General features: G+C 33.3%; 2 protein-coding genes across 2 annotated transcripts; both read left to right on the forward strand.

Annotated features, from left to right (window-relative positions):
* The first annotated feature begins 217 nt into the window (after nt 1–217).
* Nucleotides 218–1,180, forward strand: LOC123778907 (olfactory receptor 6C2-like). Its single transcript, XM_045776563.2, has one exon. The coding sequence runs from the start codon at nt 245–247 to the stop codon at nt 1,178–1,180; it is 936 nt and encodes a 311-aa protein (XP_045632519.2). The 5' UTR covers nt 218–244.
* Nucleotides 1,181–13,945: 12,765 nt separating this feature from the next.
* On the forward strand, nt 13,946–14,881 carry LOC123778904 (olfactory receptor 6C2-like). The gene has a single exon (XM_045776560.2). It carries the CDS (start codon nt 13,946–13,948, stop codon nt 14,879–14,881), a length of 936 nt encoding a protein of 311 aa, XP_045632516.2.
* The last annotated feature ends 243 nt before the right edge of the window (nt 14,882–15,124 follow it).

Consider the following 15,124-nt stretch of genomic DNA (forward strand, 5'->3'; position numbering starts at 1 on the left):
CTACTTTTGAAACTAATATTACACTATTTGTTAACTAACTGGAATTTTAATAAAAACTTGGAACAAACAAAAATATATATAAAGTAATAAGTTAATATAATATAATATGGAAATATAGTGATGATAGGGCTGATTAAATTAGATTTTGTACATTCTTTCCAAAGATTTTGTACAGTCAATAGAATCTATGCAAAATAATCTCTCTGAATTATCAGGCATGTAGATTGGACAGAAGACATCAGTGATGAGAAACGGTACAATAACAGCATTCATTCTGCTGGGACTGACAGATGACCCTGAGCTGCAAGTTCTGATTTTTATCTTTCTATTTCTCACCTACACGCTGAGTGTAACTGGAAACCTGACCATCATCACACTCACTTTTGTGGATCCCCACCTTAAAACACCCATGTACCTTTTTTTACAAAATTTCTCCTTCTTGGAGATCTCATTCACAACTACCTGTATTCCCAGATATTTGTATAGCATAGTAACAGGTGACAGAGTCATTACCTATAATGCTTGTGTCATCCAAGTGTTTTTTACGGACCTCTGTGGAGTATCGGAGTTTTTTCTGTTGGCCGCCATGTCCTATGACCGCTACGTGGCCATCTGCAAACCCTTGCGTTATGTAAACATCATGAGCAGCAGCGTCTGCAGGAGTCATATTTTTTGCTCTTGGTTGGCTGGGTTGTTGGTCATAATCTCCCCACTTAGTCTGGGGCTAAATCTGATATTTTGTGACTTGAATTTTATTGATCACTTTCTCTGTGATGCTTCTCCCCTCCTAAAGATCTCATGTTCAGACACATGGCTCATGGAACAAACTGTTTTCATCTGTGCTGTGCTGACCCTCATTCTGACCCTTATGTGTGTAGGTCTATCTTATACTTATATTATCAAAACAATTTTAGGATTTCCATCTGTCCAGCAAAGAAAAAAGGCCTTTTCCACCTGTTCTTCCCACATGATTGTGGTTTCCATCACCTACGGCACATGCATGTTCATCTATATGAATCCGACAGCAAAGGAAGAAGTGACCACTAACAAAGTGGTTTCACTGCTCGTTTCTTCCATTTCACCTACATTAAATCCATTTATTTATACACTGAGAAATAAGCAAGTAAAAAAAGCCTTCAGTGACTCAATCAAAAGAACTGTAGCATTCTTAAAGAAGTAAAATAAAATAGCAGTCAATAAATGAAGTTAAATAAAAGGTGAATGGCTGCTAAACATTTCTACCGATGCTTATAATTTTCTTTATCCTTTAACAATCTATATTTCAGTTATATTTCTCAGTTCCTCTTTCAATTTACTTACATTGCACCTTAATCAACTTATTTCTTTCCATGGTTCTTACTCAACTTCTTGTGGAAGACGTCTCAGTAAAGAAAATGAAAGTGTATGTCTCATAAACTCATTTGTAGATAAATATAATGCCATGTAACTAAATCTTATGCTATAATAAAACTGTTCTTTAGTCTTCCCTAAAACTGATAGCATGATACTGCTGATTACTGCACTTGACCATGCATAAAATACTACAATAATTCAAGTGAGAATGGAAATTTTATAATAAAATAGTGAATAAAATGAATGAGGGCTTGATATAATAATGCAAGGATCAACTGAGACAGAAGATAGTAGCATTCCTAATATTATAGGGAAATATATTAAAAATAAAAAAAAATCCTGAGTAAAATCTCACAAATATTCTTTTGAATATATAGCTAAGAGTAAAGGTTAAAATGTGTGCAATCACAACATATCAGACTACAGAATAATCAGAAATGAAGATAAATAACCACACTTATGACTGTGGATTCCCAGGAAAGCCAAGAAAGGAGGATGGAGAAGGGCAGTAACCCCTGGGTTACAGGAGCTTGGGTTAAATATCCATATGGAGAAGGGAGATGAAGTGTCAGGGTTTAAGTGGTGAAAACACACAAAACTGACAAAATAGCACAAAGTCAAGATTTTAAAAGTGTGATTTAGAAGAAAAGTGCCCACTTTTATGAAAACGCAACAATTTTCTCTAAGAAATTTCTCTGTCTCTTCTTTATATGAACTATGGATAAGGAGTTGGGGACTGTTATGTTTCTCTAACTAAAAGAGATCATTTACAGTCCAAATTCTACAAAAGATAATCTACTAATACCATATATAAAGAATTAAACAGTGAATCCAGTGATAACTCCTCGGAATTTAAGAAATACATCTTCATCAAAATAGATACACTTCATAACAGCTCATGAAAAGCTATACACAGACGTAATCAAAGAATTATTCATTATTTTCAGAAGTAAACAGAACACAACATTTTATTTGCTCATCGTAACATTTTAAAATTATAAAATTAATTGTGAGTATGTAGGACATTTTACTAAGTTTCTAAGGAAACTGATAAATTTCCCAGAAGCATCAGTTAGTACAAAACAGAGCAAAATATAAGGTTACGAATCAGAAGGAAGATATGAATACAAATTAGAATGACTTTATGGATGTGCTGTCACAATTCCACAACAACAACAAAACGTGAAGATCTAGAGCTACGGACAAGATTTAGCAAAACAAAATTTCGAAAATTAATTCAAGATGTGGAAAACTTAAATAGATTGATCTCCATATAACATCTGGGAAGGCAAATAAGATTTACCATTAAAGAGACAAAAGGACCAAATTACAACCAACCATGGTAAAGCAACAGGTAATCATCTCATTAAGATTTCAATTACCTAAACAATAATGAATTTTATGAGAACATCTTAATATTTGACAAAAATCTGATTAAAACATTAAGGCATACTGTTGTTTAATTTTTGTTTTAATCATTGTTTAATAATTTACTGATGAATACAGTTAGACTATTTCAAATAGAATCCAACAAAAGAGTCAAAAATTATACTTGGATCAATCAAGATTTATTCCAATTACACAAGGGTGTAGATGATACATTAGATAGATAGATGATTGATAGATAGATGATAGGTAGATAGGTGATAGATAGATGATTGATAGATAGATAGATAGATGATAGATAGATAGATAGATAGATAGATAGATAGATAGATAGATAGATAATAGATGATAGATGATGATGATAACACATAGGTAGATGATAGGTAAATTAATAGATAAACAGATGACCAGTGATAGATATATGTATACAAATATAGAAATACATATATGAAATACAACCTGATTTTGTTGTAAGAACAAATTGAAGAAAGAACATTCTATATGGATTTTGATTAATAGATAAACTATCACTGGATAAAAATCAGTAATTTTTCCAAAAAATTTAAAGGAAAATGAGAATATGACGAACTACTAAAATAAATATATCTAAAGAAATACAACTGAAACAATTATATTAAGCAGTGAAACACAGTAGTCAGTTAAAATCAAGAAACATATAAAAACGCTCCCTTTCATCACTGATATCCAGCATTTCCCTGCCATCTTGAAAATGCCATAAGATAAATAATAAAATAGTTGAGATGATTATCAGCATGAAGTTATGAAACTGTTGTAGTTAGAAATTATGAAAGCCAAGGCACCTGGGTAGTTCAGTGGGTTAAGCATCTGCCTTCGGCTCAGGACATGACCAGCCCTGTGTCAGGCTCCCTGCTCAGCAGGGGGGGCTAATTCTCCCTCTGCCCCTGCTGCTGCTCACTGTTGCTCAATCTGTCTCTCAAATAAGTAGGCAAAATCTTTAAAAAAAAAATTATGAAAGCCATATCTTTTCAAGTATTGACATCTTTGAAATGTGGATGTGCCTTACAATGAAAGACATCTTAATAATGTCCATATTTCAACCACGTTTTTAATAAAAAGACATAAAACAAAAGTAAAGTACATAAAATCATGACATGCACTTAAATAGAGTCAACGAAATACGGTATTTTCTTCCTGACAACATTATGATGTATCTAGAACACAAAAAAAATCTAAGAAGCTAATAGACGAGTAAGAATATTTAGTAACTTGGATAAAGGATAGAAGCAAACAAAAGTCAGTTGACAGTATTTAGAGTAGACATAAGCCCCAACTAATAAAGCTATCAATATGACTACTCAGGAGTAAATTCCATCATGAATACAATGTATTATACCATAAAATATCAATTTGCTCACTCCTAATGTATAAATTTAACACAACTCCAATTAGAATCAGCTTTTTACATTTTTCTAATTACACAAAATGTCTCTAAGTTAATATGGAAGAATTAAAACTCATGAATACAGAACAGATAAATGAAAAATAAATATTAGTGAAAAGAAACTTAATTTTGTGTATCAAAACACATATATCAGTGAAATCAAATTAATACGGTATTGGAATAAAAGAAGAGAAAATGATCAGTAGAACAGATAAGATTATAAAAGTACAGACTAATAAATAGTCTTTATTTTTATATAATGGCTTGTTTTGCTTGTCATATAGAAGTGGGAAAATTTTAGTTCAGGAGGAAAATCATGGTTTATTTAATAATTGCTTCAGTCACACACACAAAAACTCAAATGAAAACGTTTTACTTTTATTCACACAACAAATAGGTTACATTCTAAATGTTTTAAAATTCTAAATATAAAAATAAATAAGTAAAATCTTATTTAAAAATACATGAGATCATGATAATATAAATGGGTCAGAAATTTTCTTACTTCAGAATTTAAAGGCAGAAGGTGACAAAAGAAAAGAAGCCTATTTGATTACATGTGTTTTCACCGTTTTGATGGCAAAAGATACCACTGGGGGGGGAGATACCACTGGGGGGGGAAGATACCACTGAAAAAATTCATAAGTCAAATAATGTTGAAATGAAATGTGTAACACTGAGAGACAAAAGGAGGATTTCTAAGACAAACAAAGACCTCTTACAAATTAACAATATAAATGAAAACAATCTAAATAGAAATAAACCAAAAATAGAAATAGACAATTTAGAGAATATTAAATCTCATTTAGTGGAGAATATATGGTTGTCAACTGCACTAACAGTCTAAGGCCAAAAAATCCAAATTGAAGTAAAAATTTACACTAATCAAACTGTCAATTTTGAAAAGAACTAATTCATCTGTTGCTGACGGGGATCAGGGGACAAGGCTACTTCCTATAGCAAATGTGGAAATTTAAATTGCTAAAGGTTTTCAACAAGCAATCAAGTATAAGTACACCTTGACATAGAAATTCCATTTCTGCAAATCTGTCATTCAGAAATTAAAGCACCATTCTTAAAGAATATATAGTATTAAAAGCATAGTATGAAAAGAAAGGCAGAGTATGGAATGCAGAATTTCTGGTGGCAAAAAAAAAATTAAAGCAAAATGAAAATCTATCAATTAATGGAATGTCATGCAGTTATTAAACATAAATACATTAGAGTTACACCATTTGATCTGGAGTAATTCCTTTGAATTGTTTTGGTGGGTTTATTTTTTTTTAAATGTGGAAAAGTATGTTTCATATATCAAATTTTTATAATAGAAACCTTGGCCAAACCCTTCAATATATGTATATATTTATGCATATAGATGATAGATGATAGATAGATATAGATAGATAGATAGATGATAGATGATAGAGATGTATAAGATACATGTACACATAAATGTATGGAAAAATACATGAAATACACATAATAAACCATATTCTGGGCCATAAAATAATTCAAATCATACTCATGGAGTTTGAACTCTGACTACAACAGAATTAAAGTAACAACAGACATGAGAAAAATCTCCAAATATATGGAAACTAATGCAAATCTAAATGGAACATCAGTCAATGAAGAAATCAAAAGAGATATTTAAAGTATTTTGAAATGAGTGAGAAATAAAGCACCTGTCAAAATAGGTTGGACACAACAAAGCCATATCTGGATGAAAATTATAGCATTAAAGTGCTTATATAAATACAGAAGAAAAATCTCTAATAAATGTTCTCAATTTTCCCCTAAAATTGGGGGGGAAGGGGGAGGAGTCAATCAAATCCAAAGCAAATAAAAAAAAGAAATAATAAAAATCATTGTAGAAATCTATTGAAATAGAAGAAAATGATAAATAAAAGTTGGTTCTTAGAGAAAATCAAGAAAGAAAGGGAAAGCCACAAATTACAAATATAAGGTGTGAGAGAGGTGATATAACTATAGATTTTATAGCTATTAAAAGGATAACACAGGAATATAATTTAAAGTGCATAATTGTATTTGACAACTTAGGTAACACGGACACACTCCTTCGATCATGCTGCACTGGTGCACATTGGTGGCACTTAAATACTGTTTGATCGTTAGAGATGATTCACAAGGGCCCAAAGTGACAATATTTACAGCTACAGTTTATTACAAGAAAATAATACACTATATGAACACCATTAAAATAAGGATACGCCTCACGACGAAGCCTGGCTTACACTAAGGGATCTGAAGAGGCAAGACTCACGCCTCTTATTGTCCTCCCTCTGTAAGAAACATTGCTGGACATACTTCCTCTCCCAGGTCAGAAACCACTGACAGAAAACACCTCAATCCCAAAAGCCCAAATAGAGTCATAGCTGACTCTCTAAGTCTTGATATTTTACTCTGTAGGAATATTCCCGTTACATAAATAGCTCAAAAGGAGATCCCTATAGTGGTCTCACCTAGATCCAGTGCCAATGATCAATATCACTATTATCAATAAGCAATGGTAGCAAGCTGGTACAAACTGTCCTGAAAATCCTCAGATCCATGGTACAAAGAAACATTATTGATCGGTGTATTTCATGCCTTTCTCTGGGGTCAGTGCTATGCTGGAAATTAGCAAAAATAGCTCAGGCCAATGCCAGTCTTGCTAGAATTAACTTTCAAATCACAGATAAAAACAAAATTCACTTCAAGAAGGAAAAAAAAAAGAGATTAATAGGTATCTACGTTTCAGAACATTTAAAATGTGGTCTAAAACATTCCCACAATAAAATCCAAGCCATACAGCTTCTGTGGTGAATTGTACCAAATACGTAAGTAAGAAATAATACCAATTCTACGCAAATGATTCCAGAAAACTAGTAAGGAGAGGACATTTCCAAACATTTTATGAGGTCAACGATAACCTGACAAAATCAGACAAATATACCACAAGTTGTTCTGCATGGATAGATGTTTCTGTGGTTGTCCTGCATAACTGACCACCGGGGCAGCACACACAGGCAGACTAAGGCATGTGGTTTGGGAGACTCATGCTGTGTGAATCACCTTGGGAGCTGGTTGTTCAACATATCTTATCTGGCCTCCAAGTCAGAACTGGCCCTTCTGTTCTGGACACCAAGAGCTACAAATCTTGTCTCACATCCCCTCCTGCTACCGCCTGGGCTGGCCCCCAAAAGGGAAGCCAGGAGGGGAGGCAGACACTCATAGCCCAGGATCCTTAAAAATATAGAAACATATAACATGGAAATGCAGCTTGCTCCAAACTGCACGTAGGCAAACAGATGTTTAATTTGAAACCCTGCTTGTTGCCCTATAAATATGGCCCTCACGGGGATGGTCAGTTGGGAGTCTCCCCTGATGGGAGGACGCTGCACCCAGGCCTCCCAGTCCAGACTCCAGCCTGGCTGTTTCCACCAGGCTTCCCCAGCTAATGAGGTTGGGTGCTGTAAGTACCTGACTTGATGTAACTTTGCCTTACTCTCATTTATTGCCTGCTATTGCTTCCTCTGTGGGTAGATTCCTTTTCTCCTTTGTTTCTATTAGGTTTCTATAAAAATAATAAAGTTTTCTCTCCTTTTCAAAACCGAAACACAGCTGTCGTGAATCTTTTGTTCAGAAATCAAGTAATTTATAAACTAATATTTTCCATACAAATGGAAAAATAAAACATTAGCCATTAGAATCCATCTATGGATATATAGATAAAATAGATATATCTATGTATACCCCCAGAGGATTTTATCCTAGAAATGTAAGATTGATTTAACATCTGAAAATCAATCAGTAAAATCAACCATATAATGAGACTAAAAAATAAAATGTATACATATTTATGATCATTGCAATCAATTCAGAAGCATTTTTAAGAAGGACAGTATCCATTTCTAATTTTAAAAATTCTCAGCAAACCAGAAAAGAAAGTTCCTCAACTTGATAAAAGATATCTACAGAACACTACAACTAACATCACATTTAAAAATGAAATACTGAATGCTTCCCTCCTGAGATCAAGACAAGGATGCCCACTGTTATCATTTCTATTCAAAATGATACTGACGGTTACAGTTAATGCAGTAAGTCCAAAAATGAAAAAAAGTCAGATTTGATAGGAAGAAAATAATTGCCTTTATTTCTCTGCAACTTGATCTTCTGTGTGGAAAATCCTATGAAGTCTACCAAAACAAAAGCTATTAGAACTAATAAGTGAATTTGTAAATTTTGCCTGAAAAAAAATCCACATACAAAATTCAAACATATTTTTATATACCAGCAACAATCAGAAATTGAACACTAAAAAAATAGTATCAAAATTTTGAAATACTTAGGTCTAAACCTGACAAAACATGTAAAAGATCTGAATACTGAAAACTAAGAATTTGTTGAAAGAAGCTTAAAAAGAGCCAAATGAGTAGAGATATATATTACTTTCATGAATCAAAAGGAGAAGGAAGGGAAGAATGAAGGGAGGGGTAAACAGAAGGGGGAATGAACCATGAGAGACTGTGGACTCTGGGAAACAAACCGAGGGCTTCAGAGGGGAAGGGGGCGGGGGATTGGGATAGGCCGGTGATGGGTATTAAGCAGGGCACGTATTGCATGGTGCACTGGTGTTATTCGCAAATAATGAATCGTGGAACATTGCATCAAAAACTGGGAATGTACTGTATGGTAACTAATATAACAAAATAAAAATTTAAAAAAAACAAAAACAAAAACAAAAAACTAAATCTTGTTAAGAGTTAAAGTATTTCCAAATTAATTCACAGATTTAATTCAATCTTAAAATCCAAGCAGAATTTCTTCTAGAAATTGACGGGCAATTATACAATTCAAATGGAAATTCAAAAGGCCTTTAATAAGGAATTCAACTATGAAAAAGAACAAACTTATAGGATCTACCTTAATTTAACACTTATTATAAAGCAAGACAAGGTGATATTGGTGTAAAGACAGAGAAATAGGTCAGTGGAAAAGAACTGAAATTCCAAAAGTAAAACCCTACATTTATGGTCAATTGATTTTTGATAGAAATACAGAAATAATTCATTAAAAAAGATTAGTCTTTTCAATAAATGGCACTGAAAGAATTGAATAGCCATGTTTTTAAAGGAACTTTTATATGTATCTTGTACTATTTACAAATAGATTTACAAAAATTTACTCGAAATGAACCACAGACAAATGTAAAACAAACTGTAATACTTCTAGGAAAAAAAAAACACATTAGGATATTATTGTGGGGTTAGGCAAAGACTTTTTAGATACTGTAATAAAAGCATGATACATTTTTAAAAATGATATCTATCATAATGAAGAATTCTGAATTCTGTTCTTAAAAAGACATTAAGAGAATAGGACAAGCCACAAGTTAGGAAAAAATATTTGTGAATCACATATCTGATAAAGGATTTGTATCCAGACTGAATAAAAACTCTCAAAACTCAATAATTTAAGAAAACTCACAACCCAATTTAAAAATAAGCAAATGATTTAAACAGATACTTTACCAAAGAAGATATACAGATGGCAACTAAATGCACCAGAAGTTATTCAACATCATTAGCTATTAAGTGTATAGAAATTAAAATCACAATGACATACCATAACACCTACTAGAATGTCTAAAAGTATAAAAATTGATCATACCAAAAAAGTGGACCATAAGGGGCGCCTGGGTGGCTCAGTCAGTTAAATGTCTGCCTTTGGCTCAGGTCATGATCCCAGAGTCCTGGGATCTAGGCCCCCATCTGGCTCCCTGCTTAGCTGGGAGCCTGCCTCTCCCTCTCCTCCCTGCTCTAGCTCTCTCTCACTATCTCTGTCTCTCTCTCTCCAATAAATAAATAAAGTCTTGTGAAAGAAAGAAAGAAAGAAAGAAAGAAAGAAAGAAAGAAAGAAAGAAAGAAAGAAAGAAAGAAAAGAAAGAAAGAAAGAAAAGAAAAATACTCCTACACCACTGGTGGTACTGTAAAATCCCGTCACTGCTTCGGAAACCTGGTTTCTTAAAAAGTTACATATATACCTTCCGTATGCCCCGCCATTCCACTCCTAGGTGTTTATCCAATCTACAATGAAATGAAAGGATATGTCATTAGAGAGATTTGTGATGGAAGGTTCATAGCAGCTTTATTTGTAAGTGTCTTAAAACTGAAATGACAAAATATTTTTTATCAGGTGAATAGTAAGCAAATGGTGATATAGCCAAAAATGGAATTTTTCTCAAAAATAAAAGGAATGAGTTACAGATACACATAATAATGTGGATGAATCTCAAAAACTCATGTTGAATAAAATAAGCCGGACAGAAGATGGTACATAGCGGCAGTGGGTGGTAGGGAGGAAGGGACCAAGAAGGAAGGATTTAACAAAGGGCACAAGGAAACTTTGAGGAAAAATTGATATATTTATTATTGTGATTATGGTGTTATTTTCTTGGAAATATACAATATGTTAAAACTTATAAAATTGTATACTTTAAATGTGTACAGTTTATTGAATGTCAATTATATCTCAATAGTGCTGTTAAAAATTAAGAAGCAAAAAAAATGATAAATTTGACTCTCTAACACCATGAACTATATGCCAAAAATCAGCAATGACACTTTTAAAGACTCATTAAAATCTTAAAATTCATATTTAACATATTTAAAAGAACAAGATACAAATAAGTATAAAAATAAAAATAGTATACACTAAAACCTAATTATGGTGGCACACGTTTGATATAAAATTATCTTATGGCTCTTATTATACAAATTTTCTAAGAGCAGAATAATATTTTTATCTAGAAATTTCATTTCCACCAATCATTCTCACACACACACAAATATTTGCATGAAAAAGCTTTTGAAAGAACACTGTACATTTAATTCAGGCATTGGTATAAAATTGCCGAAATATTCATACAGCCAACATTATAAATAGTGAATAATTGGAAAAAAACAAATATATATCATGGGATAAATTAATAAATGTTTAAATATATAAAAGCATATGTTTTTATTGTGGTAAAATATACATAAAATAAAATTTACCATTTTGACCATTTTGAAGTGTAAAATTAGTGGCATTAAGTATATCTGTGTTACTGTGCAACCATAAAGCATATATTTTGCATCTAATTATAAGATATGACTGAAAATATTTATGCATTCATAAATAATATCTATAATACAGTTGATAAATTTAGAGAAAAAAATCTGAAAGGATAAGATCTATAATGCAAGCGGTAGCCTTACATAATTACATAAACTTCTCCTTTTGCTTCTCTGATTAAAATTAGCCAATGACAATAAAACATTTATATAATAAAGGATTTCATTCGTAAGTAAAGGATCACAATCTTCCAAATGCCTTAGTGGGTGTGAAAGTTTAAAACAAATTAACTATGTAACTTAAATGATGCAGTTGCCCTCCTGACCTGTGTCAAATGATGCTGTAACAGCCTCCTATCTCCAAAGGCACAGTCCCCTCTGAAGCCGGTGTTACTTGTGTTTTTGCCAAACTTCATTACTCAGAAAATTAATGACTCTTGACTGTAGGTCCCCAAAGACCATTTAATTTTTTCTCTTTTAACATTTTCTGCACATTAAAAAGAAAAGTCACATTTGACATGGAAATGCATTTCTCTCCACCATTACGATTTCAAATTCATTCCTTTCACCAGTGGAAAGAGTTCCTCAGCCCTTAGAGTAATTTCTTTTCTTTTCAATGATGGAGATAGTAAGAAAATATCTGGAGGCTTCTAACAGCGCTAAGCCCATTTCCAAGTCTGTCCAAGTTGTTGGAGATAGTAAGCAAAGGGAGGTCTATGCATTCCCAGACATGTCAGTGACTATGAAGACATAAATACCTTTATAAAAATATCACTTTCAACATTGTGGTCTTAATATTGGCTATGGTCAAACAATCAACAGAAGCTCTGATTTACTAACAGAAGAGTAAGTATAAGAAAGTGTGTTTCTTTGACTGTAATTCCCATTGTAGGATCTAGGTTATATTTTCCTCTAGGAAAGAAAATGGATTTCAGTGATAATTTTTATATTTTTAATGTATCTAAGATATATTTATGAGATGTCATTTTTTTAGAATGAATTTCCCTTCTGTAGATAAATGTCATTGCCTGGAGGTTTGTATGCATAAGGTATGCAAACAAATCTGTATCTAACTCAATGTGAGAAGTATTTAGGGTAACTTTGGATAGATATTCAACCTCAAATTGAAAATAAACTGTCTTCATCTATATAAAAGTATATGAGCATGCCTTTGCATTCGTCTTCCTAACCCCGAGAAGAACACCATAATAACCGAAATGACAGCATCTCATGACAGTCCTGTGCTCATTCTGAAGACTCGTTAGAAAGACAGAATAAACAAAATCAGTTAGTTACACTTTAGTGTCAATCTTATTAACTTCCATCATAAAGTAAGTTGTAATATCTTTGAAAAAAACAGCTATATTTTGAAAATTGCATAATGCTCAACATTTGAGGGCTGAGTAAGATTTCACAGTAATACACATTATCTCAGAGATTCAGAGAAAAGATGAAAGGAAGGTGGGTGGGCTGCAAGTATATAAATATATAAATATTCCTTTTGCATCTCCATTTGATAGAAATATTTGATAGTTATTGAATGAGAAACTAATTTTCCTAAGAGGATTTTAACTTTTGAGTAAACCTTGAACCTCAGTTAGCGATTTTTCTATATATTAGAAGCTCTGTGAATGAGGCAAATAGTCCCAAACAATTCTGCCACAAACAATTCTGCCCCAAACTCAGAAGAAAACACAGTAAGTTAAACAATACAGTGAATTTGCTCATAAAACAAACAAACTCAGTATGCAAGGAGAAAATATCACAAAGAGGAAAATATCAGAAAACTTCAAGGTTTAAGATCTAGATTGTATATTAGACATATTTGAGTCCCTACAGGTGAAAACAAAATAATTCACTGACTGGAAGGTGAGAGAGGGAAGAGAAGGCAGTCATCACTTGTATCCGCAGGAAAGGTAACACAAAGGCAGCTGGTAATGCAAATATTCAGAAAAATAAGTAGCTAGGCTGTGTAGCAGGAGGTGGGGGAATCAGCAAGGTGTGAAGTTGTTTTAAGAATTAAGCTAACTTAACCTAAAAACACACCAAAGAACAAAGATCTTCTTTTGGAACAAAGACCTCCAGTTTTGTTTTGTTTTTAAAGATTTTATTTATTTATTTGTCAGAGAGAGAGCACAAGCAGGGGGAGAGGCAGGCAGAGGGAGAAGTAGGCTCCCTGCTGAGCAAGGAGCCCAATGCGGGACTCCATTGGATCCCAGGGTCCTGGGATCATGACCTGAGCTGAAGACAGATGCCCAACCCACTGAGCCACTCAGGTGTCCCTAAACAACTCTAGTTTTGCTGTAGTGTCTATATAGTGAGCCCAAGTTATGCTAGCACTGTTTTTCTAAAACGGACCAAAGTGTCAAGAAAAGACTTGAAATTGAGGGTGAAATTTTGTGACTTAGTTTCTGAATAGGGAAGAATTTTTGTTACCCCTAAAATGACACTCCCTCAGTAATCTACTTAGTCACATGGGGAAATCCTATGCACAGGATAGACAGAAAATGTAAATATATATATAATATATGTTTATGTATAAACATAATGAAATATAAAAGCTTGAATACCTTATACTTTAGAACAGTTAAAATAATTTATAATCTATGAGAACGTTTATCTGAATCTCACATGCAGGTTGGAGAGAAGTCAGAAGTCAGTGATGAGAAACGGTACAGTAACAACATTCATTCTGCTGGGCCTGACGGATGACCCTGAGCTGCAAGTTCTGGTTTTTATCTTTCTATTTCTCACCTACACGCTGAGTGTAACTGGAAACCTGACCATCATCACACTCACTTTTGTGGATCCCCACCTTAAAACACCCATGTACTTTTTCTTAAAAAATTTCTCCTTCTTGGAGATCTCATTCATATCTGCCTGTATTCCCAGATATTTGTATAGCATAGCAACAGGTGACAGAGTCATTACCTATAATGCTTGTGTCATCCAAGTGTTTTTTACGGACCTCTGTGGAGTATCGGAGTTTTTTCTGTTGGCCGCCATGTCCTATGACCGCTACGTGGCCATCTGCAAACCCCTGCATTATGTAACCATCATGAGCAGCAGCGTCTGCAGAATTCTCGTCATCTGTTGTTGGATGGCTGGCTTATGTATAATAATCCCACCACTTAGCCTGGGCTTAAACCTAAAATTTTGTGACTCTAACATAATTGATCATTTTGGCTGTGATGCATTTCCCTTAGTGAAAATCTCATGTTCAGATACATGGTTCATGGAATGGACAGTTATAATCTGTGCTGTGCTGACCCTGAATATGACGCTTACTTGTGTGGTTCTGTCATATGCCTACATCATCAAGACAATTTTTAGATTCCCTTCCGTTCAACAAAGGAAAAAGGCCTTTTCCACCTGTTCTTCCCACATGATTGTGGTTTCCATCACCTATGGCACATGCATTTTCATCTATATGAATCCTACATCAAAGGAAAAAGTGACCATTAATAAAGTGGTTTCACTGCTCATTTCTTCTATTTCACCTACATTGAACCCATTTATTTATACCTTGAGAAACAATCAAGTTAAGAAAGCCTTTGAGGACTCAATCAAAAGAATTGCCTTGCTCTCAATTAAGTAAAAGGAAATATTATTTTTAAAACATCTCAAAAACAAGAATAAATGTATTTTTGAAGTCTATAACCTTGCTTTTTAATAATATTTACTTCAGTTACATTAATTTTCTCAACACTTCTTTAACCTACCTTCCAATGAGCCCTGCTCATGCCACTCTCGTGTTTTGATTTTCAAACCAATATTTGATAGTTTTGCATATGAATTTCTAAAAACCATTCTGAAGAGAAATTGACTTCTTAATATTATT

Source organism: Ursus americanus, chromosome 25 (assembly GCF_024610735.1).
Source record: "Ursus americanus isolate L20-20 chromosome 25, mUrsAme1.1.p, whole genome shotgun sequence".
Lineage (NCBI taxonomy): Eukaryota > Metazoa > Chordata > Mammalia > Carnivora > Ursidae > Ursus > Ursus americanus.